The 22,989-nt window shown below is 32.7% G+C and overlaps 1 protein-coding gene across 1 annotated transcript in view; it reads left to right on the forward strand.

Annotated features, from left to right (window-relative positions):
• LOC132753159 (complement C3-like) overlaps positions 1–22,989 on the forward strand; it is a 53,234-nt gene that overhangs the window by 13,249 nt on the left and 16,996 nt on the right. The window contains 13 exon segments of the mRNA XM_060743601.1: positions 2,874–3,041; positions 3,349–3,441; positions 4,258–4,329; positions 5,412–5,613; positions 7,060–7,190; positions 7,765–7,839; positions 10,199–10,304; positions 11,046–11,258; positions 14,113–14,260; positions 15,230–15,297; positions 17,448–17,614; positions 18,260–18,481; positions 21,933–22,032. Of these exon segments, the coding sequence (XP_060599584.1) occupies positions 2,874–3,041; positions 3,349–3,441; positions 4,258–4,329; positions 5,412–5,613; positions 7,060–7,190; positions 7,765–7,839; positions 10,199–10,304; positions 11,046–11,258; positions 14,113–14,260; positions 15,230–15,297; positions 17,448–17,614; positions 18,260–18,481; positions 21,933–22,032 (1,765 nt within the window).

Here is a 22,989-nt window from a genome sequence, read left to right on the forward strand (position 1 = left end):
TAAGCACACAATAAACACATCAACCCATTACTGCAGCTACATAAAATTATATGCATGTACATAAGTACCAAATGCAAATAAAACGTTTGCTTTGTATAATCACACATGTGTGGTTGATTAATTTAATTACAAACAAATTTGAATACTTAGTTTTGCAAATGTTGTTTTATCCAAATATTTTCCAAATTTTTAATATAACACAAAATAGCTAAGCCTTGGCAACTTCGCTACCACCTCCGAATCTATATGTTTTTTCTGCATTTATCGCCAAAAATAATATGGACAAATACTCTTTTTGGTAATTACAGACCGCTGATTTGGTTCCTTTGATAGTGTTGGGATCACTTATGCTACTTTTAAAACACTCCTTATAGTCATAACCTGACTTGTTGTAAGTCAAGCTACGATCATAATTGCTAAGGCCTTTTTAGCTGAATCATATTAACCTTTTTGTCGAAAACTTTAAATATTCATCAGGTGTTCAATACTGTTCTGCCGGTTCTTGTCGGATTTGAAAATAAAAGCGTTACGTTTGTTATAGAATGCCCAAAGCTCAAAGTACCGATAGCTTATTCCAATCTAGGTTCAAAGTCAAATGGGACTAGCTCATAGCCTTGCTGTTCACAGTGGAATCCATAAAAACCTAGTATCAATAGGAATGTCTCCTGAAGAGTTTCCCAGTCAGTCAACACTAATTTATATACAATCATTGGTTTCAATTCTCTTACCTAGCTGTTTTGTTATTGTTGATGTCCCTGGATGGAAACATATACAATTATAAAAATTCGACCATTTCTCACTGAACCCCGCCTGTCATGAGCCATTCAAAACGCAATTTTTAATGCCACAGGAGAAGAAATTGAAAGGCAAAAAACTCAAAAAGGGGCGCCTACGGAGCACGCTATCCGCCTTTTTTGTATGCTTTATATAGAATTAAACTATTTTTCAAATGCGAATTTTAAAGCCAGAGTGTGGCCTTTTACAGCCCACATGGTAAATAATATATGGAATATTTCTCTTCAAAGAATGAGCATTAGCTCTGTTGTTCAGAAATCAGTGTTGTTTTTATTTTCAATTTACGACTGAACGGCGATTTCTAGCGTTTTTGAAATTGCCAATACTTAAATTTATTTCTATCTGCCCTTTGATAGTTTTATTTTTAACACGGCATAGCCTTCGGTACACTATTGAGCAGAATAAAGAAAAACAGAAAACATATTAACAGACTAAACGACTTATCCAAGCCAATGCTTAAGACTGTGACAAATATTGCCATGTGTACATATAAACACCCTACTCATGTGAAATATACATATAAGACCATATTGCATAACACAGTAAAGTTCTGTCAAAGCTTCAGTATCAAATTCATTCACTAGACACTTAAATATGAAATAAATAAAAAAAATGAAATCTAGTTTTACCTTAAATTTTACGTGTTAACCTTAAATTAAAAGAAAATTGTTATTAATTGACTGAAAAATTGTATTTACTTAGATAATATTGAATAATCATTTGATTTAAAAGTGACCTTTGTAGGTCAATGTCAATTTGATTTTCTTGGTATCCACCCTCATCGTCTTCAGCATTAGGTTAAAACACTCAAGATACCACTTGTACTATAAAATGCCTCTAGCATTCATATTTTCTTAAAATCAGTCCCATCTAGAATGTAATAGCATGTGTCGTAAAAGTAGCAATTATAATTAAACAAGGAACAATGTTGTATTTTGACCTCCATACAAAATACTCAATAACTAAAAAGCTGCAAATGTGTATTATTTTTGAGACTGTAACAAGATACTAAAAAAAGTTTTAGTGAATAGTGTTAGTGTTAGTGAATTAAAAATGATAGCATTTCTGAGGCATAATGAGCCTTTAGCAGTATGTACATACCGTGAAAAAAGAAATAAATTAATAGACACACGATCAGTAACCATATTTTGCCTTTTCTTCAAACGAACAGTAGGACGTGTTTCTTCCGATTTTTCCGGCAGAAGATGAAATGTTAATTGAAGGGTTATATTGCCATTTTAGCTTTCAATCAATTTTCCCATAGAAATAAATCCAAAAAGTTTTGAATGATCAAGTTCATTCTCGGGCTATCCTGCAGTATGAAAATCACAAGTTTTCAAAATTGATGGAAAAAAAAATGTTTTTTTATTGTAACTTAATTCTTTTTTCTTTTTTTCTTTATAGTTTAAATCGCCCCAGTTCGAGAATTCAGAATTCTTGGATAATTCGAATTTTTCCCCGTTGTAAAAGACAAGCCTTTTCCCTCGAAAAAACCCCCTAGAAGTGTTGCAAGGGTTTTATGAAAATGTGGGGAAAAGGGAGGGGGTTTCGAAGTCAGACGGAAACCTCTTCACAATTAACCATACGTTTTTCAAGTTCCCCAAAATCAAAATAAATTTTCCGGGCCCAAATTACAAAATATTTTTTGAAGGTACTAACTTGTTATGTTACCAAATATAAATATTGTAAATGAGTCGTGAACTTTTATCTCAAAATGATGGACATGCCGACCGTACTCGTAATATGAGAGCCAGAAATGGAGCTGCGTCTAAGATATCGGCGGTGGGGTTTATCAGCCAATGATAACCATGTTCGCTACATAATTGTCACAAATTCTATGTGAAAACTTGAAATCCTTAACTTTTACTTAATGGAAACAAGCATTGAAAGCCTTTGCCATTAGATTAGACACAAACCAGTCAGCACCTCCATGTAGTCTGACCAGGCTCTTTTTTTGTTGATAGCCTTTTATTTTCATGTTGAATTCCTTTAATCTTCAAATGAATTGTTCCAGGATCACAGCATTAAAGATATTCAGCATGTTAAGAATTAGATACCATTGTTGGTTTATGTTTAAGGTTGAAGTGCAGTATGTAAACGGAAAACCTGTTTCTGGCAAAGACCTTTTAGTTAGAATGAGCGAAAATGGGGAATTCAAAAAAGAGGAAAAAGAGACAACAAACGACGACGGCCGGGCAACAAGTATCTTTCAGACGGCTCAGGGCATAAATAAAATCTCATTTACTGTAAGTTTCATGGAGAATTATAAAAAGGCACTTTCTCACTTAGTCAAACAAACAAAATAATAACACGATTTTTTCTAGCGAAAGTTATTTTAGATTGACGAAGTACGCTCAAGGCTTTGATAGATTTTACCCGCTATTTGAAATTCGCGCGTTTGCAGCGTCGCTTTCACTTTTTTTGTTTAACAATGGTTGCCTGAAGTTTCGCATATTTTTTTAATTGAAGAAGGGCAAGACTATTGTAAGAAAATCATGTGTATATATTTATCCACCGTTAACTGTTGTGCCACTTTTTCAAAAAAATACACAGGTATCAACATCTGACAGTCAATACGAAAGTGACGTGTTTGAGGTGGCTGCGTACGCTGGAAAAAATCAAATCCAAGTTGAGCGTGTGAAGACAGTGAGTATTATGAAATGTTTAATTACAACATAGGGCGTCCGTGTCCAAGCGTGAATTCCCGCGAAAGATTTTAAATTCTCTTTAAACTTACCAGCTACCATACCGAACATGGGTGGTTCTGATCAGGTTGTCCGCTTTTGCCTAAAAAATAATGTACGGGGGGTTGGCGCCTTGAGGTCTTCCTCCACCAGTAAAACTGACAATTGTCACCATATGACCATTGAAAATGTAGATGTGACTCATTCAAACTAATTTAGACCTTGTATTATCTACAATAAAAAAGACACCAGTGATGATTCTTTGTTCAACTAGAACATTATGATTCTGTTTTTTCAAAAAATACTGATACTGAAAATAAAATTTCTTTCACGTCCATTTGTTTTTGGAAGTTTAAAAATAAGTGACCTTTTCCGATGAAATAAGATAAATGGGCAGTTATAAACTTTCGATACTTTTGCTTATCAGCCGTGATTTCGTACATTTGGTTTAATATTTATTACCCTTGTGGCTGAGAAGTTGCCATTTAAGAGTTGATGTTGATAAGAGTATGATCTATGTTCCGGCGTTATCTGATGTTAATTGTGTTGGCGCGTCGTTAGCATTGTTATATATACAGTGCATGTGTTGTATGTATTTACTATAACTCGGCTTTCGTTTTGTAGTGTATGGAACGCCAAATATGCCTAAATCGCTAATTTAAAATTAAATTTAAAATTACCTTCTAGATACTCACCAGCTATTTAAGTGGGTGCATAAGTAAAACACCTTTCATTGTAGATTTTGAATGACTTTGAAAATAGTATTTTATATATCCAGGAGAGAAATTTGATGATGATGCGGGCTTTTACGAACATACAAGGGATTTTATACACCGGAATGCTTTTTGTGGTATGTTAAAATTTCAGCATAATCTACAACTCATGAAAAATCATGACCTAAATTTTGATACTTAGGTTTCTAAATTATTTTTTGAATGACGGACATAGTCTTGTATATGATAACTACGATATTGATGATGAATGAAATAGTAATATTGATAATTTTAGTTTTTATGATGATGAAAAGTTTTGTTTTGATGATGATAATGATGATGATATTGATGATAAAAATATTGATGATGATGATGATGATGATTGTTTTGATGGTGATGATGATGATTGTGATGATGATGGTGGTGGTGGTTATGGTTTTGATAGTGATGGTGGTGGGATTACTTCATTAATATTCTTATTTTTGATGGTGATGATGAGTATGATAGTGATGATTGTAGTAATATTTATGATGATGATGATTGTTGTTACATGTAACATGATGATGATAATAATAATGATGATGATGATGATGGTGGTGGTAATGGTGGAGTTTAAAGTGGTGTTGGTGGTGTGTAAATTGATAGTTAAACATTTATGATCGTACAATTTTGATGATGTTGATGAAGATGGCGATAATTGTAGGCATATAAATGATGATAATGATGATGATGATGATGATGATGATGATGATGATGATGATGATAACTGTAGGTATATAAATGATGATAATGATGATGATGATGATGATGATGATGATAACTGTATGTATATAAATGATGATAATGATGATGATGATGATGACGATAACTGTAGGCATATAAATGATGATAATGATGATGATGATGATGATAACTGTAGGTATATAAATGATGATAATGTTGATGATGATGATGATAAATGTAGGTATATAAATGATGATAATAATGATGATGATGATGATGATGATGATGATGATGATAACTGTAGGTATATAAATGATGATAATGATGATGATGATGATGATAATTGTAGGTATATAAATGATGATAATGATGATGATGATGATGATGACGATAACTGTATGTATATAAATGATGATGATGATGATGATGATGATGGTGGTGGTTGTAGATTTTTAAATGATCATGTTGAGTTTATTAACTGCTGTTGAAATTACAGGTTATTTCACGTGGTAAAGTAGTTTATACAAAATATAAAGAGCCAGGAACACAAGCTAGTGTAGAGATAACAAAGGATCTACAAAAATTAGTCTCACCTGATGCCAGACTACTTGTCTTCTATGTTGATAAAACTACACACGAGCTTGTGGCTGATTCTATTAAGTTTGAGGTTGAAAAGATGTGCCGCGGTGAAGGTGTAAGTAAATTAAAAATCAAAGAATTACTTAATAATTCTCATGTTGCTTGCTTTTTTGACGATACTCACATGTGGATAACTATCTTTTTATGTGTATGTATGATTATCTAATGATGCTGACAGTTGTATGGTTATCTCATTATGCTGACATGTTTATGATTATAAAAAAAATTAATTATGGTGACAAGTGTATGATTATCTATCTAATTATTCTGACAAGTCTATGATTATCTATCTAATTATTCTGACAAGTGTATGATTATCTATATAATTATTCTGGCAAGTGTATGATTATCTATCTAATTATTCTGACAAGTTTATGATTATCTATCTAATTATTCTGACAAGTGTATGATTATCTATCTAATTATTCTGGCAAGTGTATGATTATCTATCTAATTATTCTGACAAGTGTATGATTATCTATCTAATTATGGCGACAAGTGTATGATTATCTATCTAATTATGGCGACAAGTGTATGATTATCTATCTAATTATTCTAACAAGTGTATGATTATCTATCTAATAATGGCGAAAATTGTATGATTATCTATCTAATTATGATGACAAGTGTATGATTATCTATCTAATTATGGCCACAAGTGTATGATTATCTATCTAATTATGGCGACAAGTGTATGATTATCTATCTAATTATGGCGACAAGTGTATGATTATCTATCTAATTATAGTGACATGTGTATGATTATCTATCTAATTATGGCGACAAGTGTATGATTATCTATGCTGATACGTGTATGCTTATCTTATAATGTTGATTCGTTTATGATTATATTATAATGCTGACACATGTATCTTATCTAATTATTCTGACAGGTGTATGATCATCTAATTATGTTGTAGAGTGTAATTAAGCTGACAGTTGCGATCATAGAAATTACATGTACATGTATATTTTTTTTTTACGAATTATTTTACCACTTAACTTATATATACATTGTATATGTTCAAAAAGCCTCTACAAGCATTGTATTTATTACGTACAACATTTATTCATGTAAACATGAAATGTGTGTTACAAATGAAATTTTTCTTGACTTGAATTCACTGAAAAATGCTGGGATGTGCGATTTTTGATTTTCCCCCCAAATTGTGGTTAATATGCCACATGACAAAACTTTTTGATTAGTTTTGACAGATAAAAGTATAAACATCTGAATGTGTCGCTTTGTTCTATCAAGTAATTTTAAATTTCTTTTTAAAAATTTTCTATTTAATTGATTTAACATCAGCCGTAAGGGTTTTTTTTCACTTCTGGGATGCCTAACAGCATGTATATTAAGTATCTGAAACTAGAATTAAATTTTAAAATTTCATAATCATACTAAAAATTTTAATTAAAAGTACTTTTTAATTCTCGAATGTGGGGTTGTTTTAAACATTTTGCTTTGATTTTAACTTTTTTTTGCTAAAAATTAAGGGGCTGAGAGAGGGAGATAAAGCCGGGAAACTCGAATTTTTTGACTGTTACTGGAACACCTTTCATGCACGTGGGTCTAAATATAATGGACAAAACTCTCCTTTTACTGAATGATAAGAATATTCTCAGGAAGAGCAAAGTAAGTGATAAACTAGAAAAAGCACTATTAAATAACATCTAAAATGCTATTTAATAGACATGAAAATAACACGTAAACAGACTATGATGTTCCGAAGGAAAATATCATGCAGCTATTTAAGTAGGGTTTTTTATCTTTGAGAAATAATTATAAGTGCATATACCATTTTCTCTTTTGGCAAAAAAAAAACAACCATATTTCTTTCATACAGGCTTCTTTGAAAGATTTCCCTTTTCAAAATCCGACCAATATATTTTGCAGGTATAGTTTATATTGCTGATATCCTTTAATCGTCATTTTAGTACCTGAAATTTTGAAAATATAGTTGTAGCTGTAGTGGTGTTGGTAGTTTTTTTATTCTTGAAGGCACTAAGCCACATTTAATGTGCCAGAGCTCAAAAAGATTTCATGAACTATCACAACGAAATTGACCTACACCGTCGGATATTCGAACCTGGGCGCCTGATTCACAGTCCAACACTCTTCCAATTGAGCTAACCGGAAGGCTATAAATTGTCATATTTGTAATAGTTCTAAGCATCATGTGACTGATTTTATATTGTTATTTTGTCAGATGTTTGAGGCTCTCCAGTCACATGATCTGGGTTGCGGAGAAGGTGGAGGGAGATCAGAAGCTGATGTGTTCAAGGTCAGAATATAATGTAGTTCAAACGAGTTTTTCTTTCGTCAGTGCTCAAAAGGCATAGCATGTGAAACCCATGTTAAAGAAGACACTTGTCTATGTTATAGAGAGCACGTGTCCATGTTATAATGAACAAGACTGTGTGAAATTTTATTTTGTTTTCAAGCGAGCAGGATGCAAATGAAATAATATCAAAACATTCAAATTTTAACGTGAAATACATAATCTATATTCGGTATTAAATCTTACAATACTAAACAAATTTTCTATTTTTCAGTTTTATAAAACTGGTCAGACATTCTAAAAATGACACATAAAACTAATACATGTAGCACCAAATGACGTTCATTTAATTAACGTCACATATTTACTTGTATGCACTACGGATATGTATTATGTTCATCCCTGCTGTCCTTCAGAAATTAAAAACTTTGACAGAAGCAAAAGCGACCAGAGAATGTTTCTCATTTCTGTAGAACAGCTGCGGCTGAATACTGACATACTTAGTGTCACGCTTTATTTGGCTTAATTAATTTTAACTTATAACATCACTTTTTTACAAATTTGATTCTATGAAATAGAAGGCTACTATTAACGGACTTTGATTTAGTATCGACTTTTTTTCTTCTATGAAATGTAACACACAAAGTTTTTAAGAAATACAGCGTTTTCATTGGATGACAAGTAAAGCTGGACACTTATTTGCTTAAAAAATAAATTCCTGTACTTTACTCAGTTTCAAAGAGAGTATCCCAATGGTAGATATCATTGTCTCGTTGAAATAGAGAAAATAAGAATCACCTTAAGAAAGCCCAACACGGCAAAATTGAAAATGTTGCAGGCTCGGTTTAATTGAACCTGTTCATGGACGGTACTGCCAAGTGCAAATTGCCGTCCACGCCCCCTAGCACCGGCTTAAGCAGAATTCAACATTTAAAGGGATATTCAGGCAAAATAATGACTAAAATATTAAAATGATCTAATGCACTCAAATCACGCTAGAATGACATTTATTAAAGTTTCAGCATCAATTTGTTAAAATTCTATATTTTTTTGGGTTTTAAGCGTAAATATATCTATACATGTTGAACAAAATTTAGACGCCAATAGAATCACTGAATAGTTTGAAAATTAGTCAGGTGATTTGAACAAACCCTTGAAGTTACAATAACAGACAGTGTGGATATTGTATGATTGAAACAAGTCTAAGTCATTCATTTGACATGTTTTTAACGTTTCCAGAGTTCACTGTGGTAACTTTTGTGAAATCCTAGCGCTCTAACCTGACCTACGCGGGTAATTTAGGAAATCACCATTTTATTCTTTATATGGAGAAAAGTTTCGTTCCTTTGGCTGTCTAATATATTCATTTTGAGGGCATTTACAGAATAATGAATGACTAAGAAAAGACAATTTTGCCTGTGTCTCCCTTTAAACATGAAATGGTATAAAATTTTGAATTTTGAAACATTCGCAGATGTGGTGCAATTTCATCCAAACTTTACAGGAATGATTAGTACCAAGTCTAGTTATGCATATTGTCAGCATTTTCCGATTCAATGATTTTTGACAGAGTTATGGCCCTTAAATAATTTTTATTTTTAAAGTTTGTCCGGACTACTTCTCTTATACCACTAATGCAATTTCAATAAAACTTTACAGGATTGATCTGTAGCTCAAATCCTTGCGCATATTGCACGGATTTTCCGGTTGAATGATTTTTGGCCGAGTTATGGCCCTTTGATTAAAAGGTGTTTTTTTCCTGTGTGTTGCCAGATACTCAAAACCTGTCCGGACTACTCCTCAAAAACTACTGCTGCAATTTCATCCAAACTTTACAGGAATGATCAGTACCAGGTTCAGTTGTGCTTATTGTCAGTATTTTCCGGTTCAATGATTTTTGTCAGAGTTATGGCCCTTTAATAATTTTTATTTTTAAAGTTTGTCCGGACTGCTTCTCTTATACCACTAATGCAATTTCAATGAAACATTACGGGATTGATCTGTTGCTCAAGTTCTTGAGCGTATTGAACGGGTTTTCCGGTTGAATGATTTTTGGCCGAGTTATGGCCCTTTGATAAAAAGGTTGGTTTTTTTCTGGGTGTTGCCAGATACACAAAAGCTTGTCCGGACTACTCCTCATAAACTACTGGTGCAATTTTATCCAAACTTTACAGGAATGGTCAGTACCAAGTCTAGTTGTGCACTGTCCGTCTGTCCGTCCGTCCGTCTGTCCGTCCGTCCGTCTGTCACAAAACTTGTCCCAACATAAAATTGGCCATCATGAGGCGACACATGTGATTACTGATCGCTTTTTTTAGACATAGATTTACATGTAAACTAAAAACATATAATTGTATGTCAGAAATCCGGCCTTACTGTGTTAACTAACGCTGACGTGGATGAAAATGATATAGTACGGACCACTGACGGCTGCAAGGCAAATACCAGGAAACGAAGAGATAGTGATTGTAAGTGAATGCTCAGTTTTACATTGAACTAAATATACAAAGATTGTCTTAATTTTTGATAACAACAGTGTTTTATAACATCATAAATGTAAGTAGTAAGACACAATGTTTGTGGACCTCAGGACCCGAGTTCTGTTTCCGATTTAATATTCAAACAAATTTTTATTTTATACTGTGTTTTGATTTTTGTGTACAGGTAAAAAAATATAGTTCTGTTTCAGATTGTGTATTGATTGTTGTGTACAGGAAACAATATATAGCTGAGGCTCAGATTGTTTATTGATTTTTGTGTACAGGAAACAATATAGTTCTGTTTCAGATTTTATATTATTTTTTGTGTACAGGAAAAATAAAGTTCTGTTTAAGATTGTGTATTGATTTTCGTGTATAGAAACAGTATAGTTCTGTTTCAGAACGTGTATTGATTTTTGTGTACAGGAAACAATATAGCTGAGGCTCAGATTATTTATTGATTTTGGGTATTGTTCTGTTATAGATTTTATCTTATTTTTGTGAACATGAAACAATATAGTTCTGTTTAAGAGTGTGTATTAATTTGTGTGTACACCAAACAAAATATTTCAGTGACCGATTACGTATAGTTTCTGTTTCAGAACGTGTATTGAGTTTTGCCTAAAGGAACTAATATAGTTCCTTCTCAAATTTGTGTGTACAGGGAGAAATATAGTTCTGTTACATATTGTGTGTTAAGTATTAATCGTTGAGCAAATTTTTTGTCAGCTTGTTTTCATGGTGCTGCTGACACGTGTTGTGAGAAAGGATACCAGTTTGCAGAAACACTATTCTATGAGGCAGATGACACAGAGCCCATGAATCCATACACAAATTGCTACCCTAGAGCACTAAAATTAACGAAGGAAAAAGTGCTTTCCATCAAATGCGTCATGGCGTTCTTTAAATCTTGTATAGATGAGCTGGAATATCTTATAACCGGTAAGTAGCGACCCTACTGTAGATTATAGTGCTATTTTCTCTATATCAATGAAAACTATGAATACACTAATTAATTTTGTAATTAATTGATTAATTAATTAATTCATTCATTCATTCATTCATTCATTCAATCATTCATTCATTCATTCATTCATTCATTTATTCATTCATTCATTCATTCATTGTTATTTAGAGTTATAAAACACACCGACATTCTTTTTAATCACATTGCGACGTTTTAGTTATACTAGTGAAGAAGACTGTTCATTATTTATGATACACATATCTTGCATTATTTTTATACATACACAGACCGTGCATTATTTTTATACACAGATCGTGCATTAATCTATACACAGACCATCCATTATTTTTGATACACATCCGTGTATTATCTATGACATACAAACAGTGCATTGTTTCTGATGCATGTTGGCAGCTGCGTAAGGCTACACCCATTCAATAAACTACCTTAACAACTTCTTCACATAAAAGAATTCAAAGTTAATGTCAGATATGAACTTGCAGCGGTGATATGCTGGTTATTAGACGTCAGCTGTCGTAAAACATTAACCACAGTGGCATTGAGTCAATTTTGGTGCAAACATATACATGTGTAAATATTAATGTGTCATATGTTAAATTTGGATAAATGTACCACGTTGTTACATCAAAACCGTTATTCCAACCAAACAATTTATTTAAGTAAGTACCAGAATTTCATATATTATGTATAACAATATGTAACTGATGCTTGTTTTATAATAGTTGTTCAAATATGTAATCAGTATTTCAAATTTTACATGTGTGTATGCCCAGATTGAAATCAAGCAATATATGGACTGTATTTTGTGAAGTTTCTGTTTATAGTGCATATAATTTATATAGGTTAATTGACTGATGACATCACAAGCACCTGCTACCAGAATTTAGCAGATTTACCAAAAATGGCAGCATCAGTGTTTTTGGCCACACCACCCCGCACCGTCCCTGGACCCCTGCTTCAAACGCTCTTAGGGTTACTGTATTATACCAGATACAAAACTAACGATAAAAAATCCACTATCAAAACTATAGTAATAGAAAGGTGAAAAGTCTACAATAAGGGATATTGTCGTTTTGGCGACTCAGGCGCATTTAGGACCAAATCGCTGCATCATTCATTAACATCAATAAAAAAAGATCTCGAATTCCACAGTTTACGTTATTCAAGTCTAATGAATATCAATATTCTATCGATTTTTTTTTATTTCACGTTATTTTTTACTACTTGCAGCCATCTTGGAGTCTGATACATGCGTTGTTACTAGCGATCTGATTGGACAGGCATCAAAAATTGAATCCGCTTGTCCAATGAGATTGCAAGTTACAACGCATGTATCAGTCTCCAAGATGGTTGAGACAATAAAAAAAATACCATGAAATAAAGAAAATACTTGAATAAGTTAAACTGTGGCATTCTAGACCTTTTTATTGATGTTAATGAATGATGCAGCGATAATACGCCGAAATTGGCCTGAGTCGCCGAAACGACGATATCCCGTGTTCCTCGTCGTTTGGCAAATGAGCTTATAGTAGACTTTTCGCCTTTCTATAGTTTCGATAGTGGATTTTATTGTATTTAGTACCTTATAGTAAGCCTAAGAGGGTTAGATTTTTTTTCAGGGTTATAGCAGGGGTCCAGGGTCGGAGTTGGATGGCCAAACACTGATACTGCCACCGATGGATTTATCCGTCGTCAAAAAGAGCCATTATTTATATGCATTATTTAGCAGCAGAATTTTTAAATTCTATTTTGTATTTGGGGATTAATTTTTAGATCCCTATATCCTTTGAAAGTTTTTTGTATTCAACTTTGAAATATGAGCGTATTTTTAACTCGACGTTTTAACTGTTATTTCAATAGTTTTCCAGCACCATATTTAACTGTTGACCAAGAAAAAACGTGTGGCAAATATATGTTTAATTTGTGAAATATGAGTTTAAAGATCTTTGTAATGATATAATGAGTTTGTTATTATACATATGAAATGACTATTTTTGCATTTTATCAGTCATCATATTTTGCCAACCGTCCGCAAATTACCTGTATGTTTTATCAGGAATGTTTTACTACTAATAGATTCCATAATAAGAAAATGAACATTGCATTTACACGTCATGATTATCCAATGAAAAGCGTTAAACGTTAAAACGTGGACTGTTATAAAGGGAAACATAACCTTTCAAATGCTTTAAAACTAATAACAAATAAGGCTGCTAAATGATTTTATGATTACATTTTATTGAAGATATTTAACAAAATAGGAAATTGCGAGGTTGTTATGAATTTAATTAAATACTTTAGAGAGAGCATATTTCAGTTTATACTTGGTCATATAACATGGATTAATATTTACAACATTACAATGGTGTTGATTCTTTAAGACTTATTTCTTAATGTTGACCGATGTTTAAATTTAGATTTAGCATAATTGTAAGTATAGAAGAGCTATTTCTTATTTTCGCTGTTCAAGTCATATATTTGCCGATGATATTGTACTCAAAGCAGGAAGTAAATATGATTTTCAAAGTATAATTAATGTTATTCATAACTGGTGTGTTACAGATTATATGAATGTAAATCCACTAAAATCCAACATTCTTCACTTTTGTAATCCATCTTTTACTTGTTCAGATTATGTGTTTAAAATAGATTTTTTGGCGGGAAAGCATTGCAGTAAGACTATCTAAATACTGTATAATAGTTAATCATTAAAATTACATGAGGCTCATATTACTAGAATAAACTGAATTGAGTTACGTTGTTAGAATTGAAAATAGATAATACTAAAAATGTTGTTTCTCTTTACAGATAAAACATCAATAACTTCAAAATCATTAGATGATGCAAGTGACTATTTTGATGAAGACAAGGCTATATTGGTTAATAATGATATCGACACTCAAGCTAGATCAGATTTTCGCGAATCTTGGCTTTTCAATGTCTATAGCCTGGACGGGTGAGTCATCTATGGCTTCCAATTTAATTTTTAAAGTGCCCTTCAGCTTTATTTTTGGTAGATAAACAATCCTGTGTTGTTTCGTCGGGAAAACATTTACAAAGTATCTTGAAAATGTGCATGATATACATGTAAGACTTCTTCAAAACAGAGTCCCGAGAGCTATTTTTAGCGCGACAATGACGTTCGTTTCTAAGAATAGAAAATTTTGAATCGAGTCGTCTGGTTTTCTAATTTAGATATAGAGAACGGATTGGTACCTAAGAGGTATCAAGGAGTTTCCTTATTGTTTAATAAGTATTTTATCATAGGCAAATTTCAAATTTCACCTTTATCTTTTTTGATTTGACAATTATATAAAACACTGCATCTTAAAATAACATACTTTACCTATCGGAAAACTGAAGCCATGTGATTAACCTTTACCTCATGTTTAGAGTCAAGTAAGCCAGCCTTACGAAAAGGCAAGCTTGACAAATCCATATCTCAAATAAACAGGTCAAGGGAAATAATGCCAGCGAAACCTATGGCATTAGCTTTTCAGAACATCTTTTTTAATTTTCATTTCATTTGGCCCTTGAAAAAAATGTTGGTTAACTGGGCCTTTTTGAGTCTAATGCCTGGAAGCAACCAACACCGGTGTCATATAAGGAGCCATGGTTGTTAACCGCTTGGGCTTCGAATCAGTAATGACTGGGTTGCGCCACACATAGTTATCATAAGGCTATGCACTGGACGCATTTATCGGCATCATTATTTTCAATTTTGTGTTATATTACCGTATGTTAATATGTTTCTCTTATCTTCATTGACCCAAATTAGTTGTGTTTAGACCCCCGTGATGTTGATACGTTGGTATGTAAGACACCCATATAATCGTTGATTTCTTTATATTAAGCTGTGTAAGACGGTGTATATTTAAACATTTTTCACTCGTCTTGTAATGAGAACAGCTTTTGTGAATTTTAGGCAAGGTAAGAAACGGATACAGATCGATAGTCCACACTCTATAACAGAATGGAGTATACAGGCTATTGGTAAGTTGGTAATGGTCATTTTTAAAACAACGAAATGATAATTATGCGTGATGTTAAGTAAGCATGTGCTCGACATCATTTTTGGCCGGGTTGCACTGGTGCAAATCCGGGCTATAGTATGGTGAATGTTAGGCGGCGGGCGGGCGGGGAAAAAACTTTCGTAACAGTTTTCTCAGCAACTACTTATCACAGCCTTTTGATATTTGGTATACAGCATCAACACATGGTCCCATACTGTGGGTATCGATTTCAGGTCTGCCGCTCATCCACTTCCTGTTTGCCGACATAGTTAAATTTTCAACATTAATGGTCAATAGCAAGAAATTTTCGTAACAGTTTTCTCAGCAACTACTTATCACAGCCTTTTGATATTTGGTATTCAGAACAGCACATGGTATCATATCGTGGGATTCGATTTCAGGTCTGTCGCTCATCCACTTCCTGTTTGCCGACTTAGTTAAATTTTTTACATTGATGGTCAAAGTAGAAAATTTTCGTAGCAGTTTTCTTGGCAACAACTTATCACAGCCTTTTGATCTTTGGTATACAGCATCAACACATGGTCCCATACTGTGAGATTCGATTTCAGGTCTGTCACTCATTCACTTCCTGTTTGCCGACTTAGTTTTATTTTCAGCACTAAATTTTGACATAATTAATGATCAATAGATAGTAGGAAATTTTCGTAACAGTTTTCTCAGCAACTACTTACCACAGTCTCTTGGTATGTGGTTCACAGCATTGACATGACTGTGGTCCCATATTGTGGGATTCCATTTCAGGTCTGATGCTCATTCTTTTCCAGTTTACCATCTAAGTTAAATTTTCAACATCAATGGTCAGATAGTGGTAGAAAATTTAAGTAACATCACAGCCTCATGCTATTTGTATACATATGCAACCCGGCCTTTTCTGTCTTTGACCCATTTTCATTCTTATCCATGGTCATGTGTGACTAAATAAGGTAGAAGATTGTTAATTTTTATATTATTTTATAGTTTTCTCTCCTTCCGTTTCAAAAACACATTATCCGGAGTTTTCTGTGTTTAAAAAAATATTTATCAAGTTTATCAAGATGATATTTTGCAACGTATGGTCATAAATTGTCTTTAATTATATACGAATATTTTTTTCACTTAAAATACACACGTTTTTATGCGCAAATACGTTTCAACGGATAGATGATTTTAGTGATAAATACGGTTCCATTTATGAAAGTGACGACCTATTTTCTGTCGTTGGTTTCCATTACGTAGCATTTTGAGACGGGAACCAAAACTATTTAAGACGAATATAAACGGCAGTAAACATTGCAAAATTTACGTATTGATCCTTCATTTTTTTAAATAAATGACTTGACAGCTATATTTTAGTCCCTGAAATAAATAAAAGACGTTCAGTATATTAAAGTCTTTTTTTAAATATAATAAAAGGATAATTATGATAATGAAACTTTCTGAGGCCATGCATTTTGCTACTCGCAGCATGGGGGAATGCTATCTCTATCGCTAGATTTCAATTTTCCTTCGCTGCTCGTAGCAAAATACAAAAGCAGAAAGCAGACACCTCGGAAAGCTTCTACAACATAAGTTTCCTTATGTACTGTATTTCATCGATTTCGAGTCTAATAACTTGTGTGCACATTTTTAGATCATTCCCTCACCCTGTTTTTTCCAGAATAATCATTCTTATTGTGAAAATAACCCAAGAATGAGAAGTATTGCAACTCTTTTTGGGGGACAAAATTACATAAAATACGATTTTCAATTTTCATTTCTTAGCATATTTCTTATTCATCTTCTGCATTTTTTTTGTTTTGAGTACCCGTGCTCATTGTTAGAAAAATATGTTTCTAGGCTTTTGGATTTCAGTTGAGTCTTGTAAATGTAAATTTTATATAGACACATGATTTATTTCATTTCGATTTCCGTAGACATCTATAAGTTTATTGACATACTCTCGAATCTGTTACCGGAACAAACCAGTACTGAGCAATGAGTGTATTGTTTCTTGCTCGCGGAAACAACGACTTGTCTCTTGTTTGAACCCACACGGCAAGCGATCCTTAGATAACTAGTCAGGCGCGTTAAGTAAACGCCACCACGCAATTTTCACCCTCAGTTAATCAATGCTAGGTTAAAATATTGCAGGTATTACGAACGATGAAGGAATGTGTATTGCTGACCCAGTCGATCTAAAGGCGTTCAGAGATTTTTTCATTCAACTAGATCTTCCGTACAAAGCGTCACGTTTGGAACATTTTAATGTGAAAGCAACGATATTTAATTACGGCATGAAAGGGGATAAAAAGAAAGTGGTAGGTATGAATTTTAAAAACCAATATTTAACAATTCATTTAAAAATTTCAGTTGATACGAGTTTGAGTGAATTGGTTGACTATTTTCATAAAGTCGTTGAGTGACATGTTGCATACATGTTGTAAATGTACCACTTAATAACGCATTACTTATGGGCTTGTAAACGTATTTATTACGTGCTAATTAACGCATTAATAGTGTGCTAATTTACTTTTATAATGTGCTAGTAAACGTATTACTTATATGCTAGTTAACGCACTAAAAATGTGCACATACATTACTTTTGAAGCTTATATTTTGTGAGTACAGTTGCATTATTTAACTTAATCCTGCTTGAACCGGCAGTGAGTGATGTTAACATGATCAGTCTGCAATTATATCTTTACTGACCATGCAAATAACTGTTTGAAGTTCATTTTTTTTTGCTTTTGAAATCTTATTACAATTGAATGATCCCGAATTTGAAGCTGCAAAAATCTATTACACACTTCCACGGGTACAGGTTAAATAAATTATCTGGTCTATCACTGGTTTAAAATCCGAAAAGATTGTTTCCCGTTAAAATCCCGAGTTGCACATTATAATATTTGCATAAAGAAATAGATAAATTGCATATGATTATTAAAAGTAGTGTATCATTTTAGGCCAATGTTTACCTGCAAGGAGTTCAAAATTTGTGTTATAACAGCGACGCAGGGAAACCATCACCTCGATTCAAAGTTGAGCTTCCGCCAAATAGCGCACAAACAGTTACCTTTCCCATGATACCTTTAAAGAACGGCCTGTTTCCGGTAAAAGTATCTGCTTTTGTTACGCAGAGAGGAATACCTGAAAGTGACGTCATTGAAAAGAAGCTATACGTTGTGGTAAGTATTGCTTACAAACATTGAAAAACAAGCAATTATCATAGTATTGCAAGCAATCCATAAGTCCCCTACCGGTAAGAGCCCAAGCAACATTCTGAATGGCCATTTGCCATTCACTTATATTCCTATTTTAAGTAAATTTGTTGAAAAAGTTCTTTAAAAGTGATCACAGGAAACAGTTTTTATGTACAGACAGACGGACTGAAGGACACTCTAAAGTTATTTTTTAAACATCCCTGTTATCAAAATATATCATTTTTAAAATCCTATCATGATTGAAGAAGTTGGAGTAAAAATTACCAATTTCTCAAAAAAAAATCTAAGTTCAAAAGGGGCATAATTCTGGAAATAGTCTTGCTAGAGTATTGGACCATCACAAATGTTGAGTGATAATAAGAAACATTTATATGAAGTTTGAAGTAGATACATTCAGAAAAAGAAGTTTTTTAAAAAAAAAAATGTTTTTTCATGAAAATTTTAAGTTCAAGGGAGGTAATTCTGATAAATTTTGTGCTAGAGTTGTAAACCTTGTCACATATAATGTGGTTGATTACAAGCAACTTATGTTTAAAGTTTGAAGAAAATACCTTAAGAAATAAAGAACTTATAGTGAAAAAACTTAAAAACTAGAATCAGAAATCTTGAAATTCAGTCTATTTGTTGCCATAGCAACCAGAATTTTCAACATAGGAAGATAAGAAAAGGATGTGCATAATTTCCATACTGCCATATACTCATATGTCAACTTTCATAAACATATTTTCAGTACTTTTTGTGTTATCACTGGATCCAGGTTATGTGTAAAATTTGCCATATTTTCAATCTATTTGTTGCCATAGCAACCAGAATTTTCAACATAGGAAGAAAAGAAAAAGACGTGCATAATCTCCATACTGCCATCTATCCATATATCAAGTTTCATAAAAATATTTTCAGTACTTTTTGCGTTATTGCGGGATCCAGGTTATGTGTAAAATTTGCCATATTTTCAGTCTATTTGTTGCCATAGCAACCAGAATTTTCAACATAGGAAGAAAAGAAAAAGACGTGCATAATCTCCATACTGCCATCTATCCATATATCAAGTTTCATTAAAATATTTTCAATAGTTTTTGTGTTATCGCGGGATCCAGTTTTGTGGACGGACGGACTGACGGACGGACAGACGGACTGACGGTCGGACAGACGGACAGACGGACGGAGGGTAAACCTAAAGTCCCCTCCGGTAAACCGGTAGGGGACTAAAAACGTTACATACATATGTATTTACAGATTTTGCAATTCTGGAATACTGAACGTGGGGAAGTCAAAAGCTTTGGCTTACCCGGCTTTAGACTGTACGTTTTAAAGGAATTCGAATAAAAAATACTTAATCATATAGATTTGTATACCTATCGGTGAAATTTGCAAATGTCGTTTATCGTTCATGGTCGTCGCAATTTAATCGAATCTTTATGATAAACGTGATAATAGGCAAGATTTTCCGACAATGGAACAATCGCAACTTTTCGGATGAGAAACAATCGCCGAGGTGTTCCGATTGAGAAAAGAGACGGTTCTTGAAAATACTTAGTGACACATGTAACACGAAAGTGTTGAATAAAAATGTATAAATTTTTCTGACTTCCCTGTTTATTGACTTCGCCTAGTTTCACATGAAATCAATAATTAAATATGTATTTGTAAATAATAGATAATAAAGTAATAATAAGGTAAAATCAAAAACCCCTCATTCGATATAAAATGAATTTTAAAACAAAATAGTATTTTTCAAAACTAAGATTTTTCATCGAAGTTTTTTTGACTGTAGTATTAGTATATAATTTAAGTGTTAACAAATTTGTAAGCTTTATGGATACTAGTTTGATATCAATTTTGACACTGTTTATATGTTTTCATGACATTATCATACGAGGACGATATGGTCTGTATTTTCAACAAAAAGACCAAAGAGCTCATAAATAAAAGAAAAGTAAAATTTAAATTGTACGGAAGCCCACAAGGAAAAGTTTATACAAGCAAAAATTATTTCATTTGTAAACTGTCAAGATATCCATGCTATCAATGAGCAAATAATTACTGGTATATAAAAATGCTTACAAAAACAATAAAGTTTCCTTTTAAACGGAAAGGCTTGCTCAGTTGTGCTATTATCCCATCCCTTTTAAATTGTTATTTTTTGTTTCATTTTATTAGATCTCTATCACATTTTTTTTAATTACGGTATTTGTGTATCATAAAGGGTTTATTTATTTTTTTCTTTGTTTTTCTTTGTTTTTCTTTGTTTTTCTTTTTTTTTCACTTTTAAAAGGATAGATAGGGTAAGCCCAAGTCTGGACGAGCACCTGTGCCCATTTGTGTGAGCACCAGTGTTTAATGCATGCAAATTTGGACAAAAGTAGGATCAGACGTCCTCTGATTATAACTGAACAGGAACGTGCTGGCGATAACAGTAACAACTTTTTTGTAAACGAATATTTTTTTTGTCAAAAACGATAAAAAATCTATTCTCTATTGTATAAAACTAATAAAGAAAATAATCAATCGTACAAATACTAACATTGGCTCTCCCACGTGGAGATCTAGACTATCTATCATACTGAAAGGAAACAAGTGTGCACATTTCATATCCACTTTTTTTCGCAGAGAGAGTCAGTCATTCGTTTTGGCAGTTGCTAATTTCATTTATATAGCAGCTTTGTAGACAAGTAAATGCACTAAAAGACTTCGTTACTTGGTACCAATTAATAAGCATGTATCAACTATGTTACGCCTAAAATATCTATGATCGACAACACAAGATGCGCTATCTGTAGATCAGCACGTGGTAATGCTAATGATATGCATCAGCTTTTTTTTAGATTACCTCACCATACGTTAGAATTGCCTCAGTAGATCACTGTGTGATTCAGGTAAGCAGGACCGCCCTTAGGAGAGGGAATACTACTACAGTAACCATTCTCTATTGTATAAGACTAAAAAAAGCAAAAACCAATTATAAAAGAAACTAACTTTTGCGTCTTGAAAAAGAATTGAAACGGAACAATTTCGTTTATAATTTATTTCTTCCTTCTACTTACGCTTTAAACCAATAAATCAAGAAAAATAGAAATCCTATTTATATAAACAAACTGGGATTACCAAAGTAACTAAAATAGCTTGGATTTCCGTAATATTACTTCGTCTGATTCCGCAGTATGACGGAATCAATTGTCACGATTGCAATCGGAACTATCTCGGCTATTATCATTAATCCGAATAGTGACGGAAAAGGCCGAAAAGTTGCGATTGGAACGATTGTAGCGGAAACATAGAATGGTTTCCCATTTAATCATGCACTAACAAACGTAAGCAGGAAACAACCTAACCGGAACAACTTTCCAAAACAAATGGCTTGCAGCCGTGGCTGCAAGCTAAAAAACAAATCTTTATACTGTTTTCTGTATTTCAGAATGAGGGTATTGAAGAAAAAATAATAATTGTTGTGTGTTTAGATCCAAGGAATCAGACAGACGATTGTAAAAATGATGAGGAACGTGTAGTTAAAGACAGTAAGTTAGTGGTAACATTGCTTATTAAATGTCAACAATTTTCATCTTGTCTTTTTGCCCTCTTATTTCATTCATTTAGTTATTTTTCTTATGTTTCTTCTCTTGTTTCTAGATATTGGGAGCTTGGATTCATGAGTTTTGATTACAATTTGAGACCAATGAAATGATTTTCTTTTCTGAGACAGATATACACTTAAACATGTTTTTCTTTGCTTTTGGGAGATCTTTCTTATACCAGAATCACCTTTATCTAGTGTGTGACACATCTTAACGATTTTTCTTTCATGACGACAAAGAAACATACAAATTTCGTAAAGTGATACCAAACTTACTTGTTTGCATATCAAATTAAGATAAATAAGTTGTATATTTCAAAAGCTTGACTATTTTAATGGTGATTGAACAATTATTGAAAATTACAAAATGTTTAGGATAAAATATTTAAAAAAGCTACCCAAACCATAAAAAATGCCAGTCTCTTTTTTATATATGAACATGACAGATAATTTCCGAAGGATATTTGTAATTTTATAGAAATTTATGTTGGTGAGTGTTATTGATTACTCAGGTGACTTTTATTATAAAATTGGAAAAAAAGACTCAAAAAACGACAGCATGTAAAGTTGTTATTATCTTATCGAAACATTCACCATTTACTCTTTATCTTGAATAGATATAATGTCATTTTAAAGGAGCATTTTGCCTCAGAAATCCATATTGTTTTTAACCTATAGAAATGTCATATATGTGTAAAAAATGTTTTAATAATGGATTTACAGCATATTAGATGTTTCACAACTGACAAATATTTCACAACTGACGGAAGTGCAATTATGAGTCATAAAGTAGTATTTTGACTTCGATACATAAAACTAATCGCTATAATTTAATACATTGCCAAAAGAGCAAGGGAAGCAAAATAAAGGTCATCTATATGGCAAATGAGACTATTTTAAA

The sequence above is a fragment of the Ruditapes philippinarum genome, unplaced genomic scaffold, assembly GCF_026571515.1.
Source record: "Ruditapes philippinarum isolate M1 unplaced genomic scaffold, ASM2657151v2 ctg9161_1_1_1_1, whole genome shotgun sequence".
Taxonomy (NCBI): domain Eukaryota; kingdom Metazoa; phylum Mollusca; class Bivalvia; order Venerida; family Veneridae; genus Ruditapes; species Ruditapes philippinarum.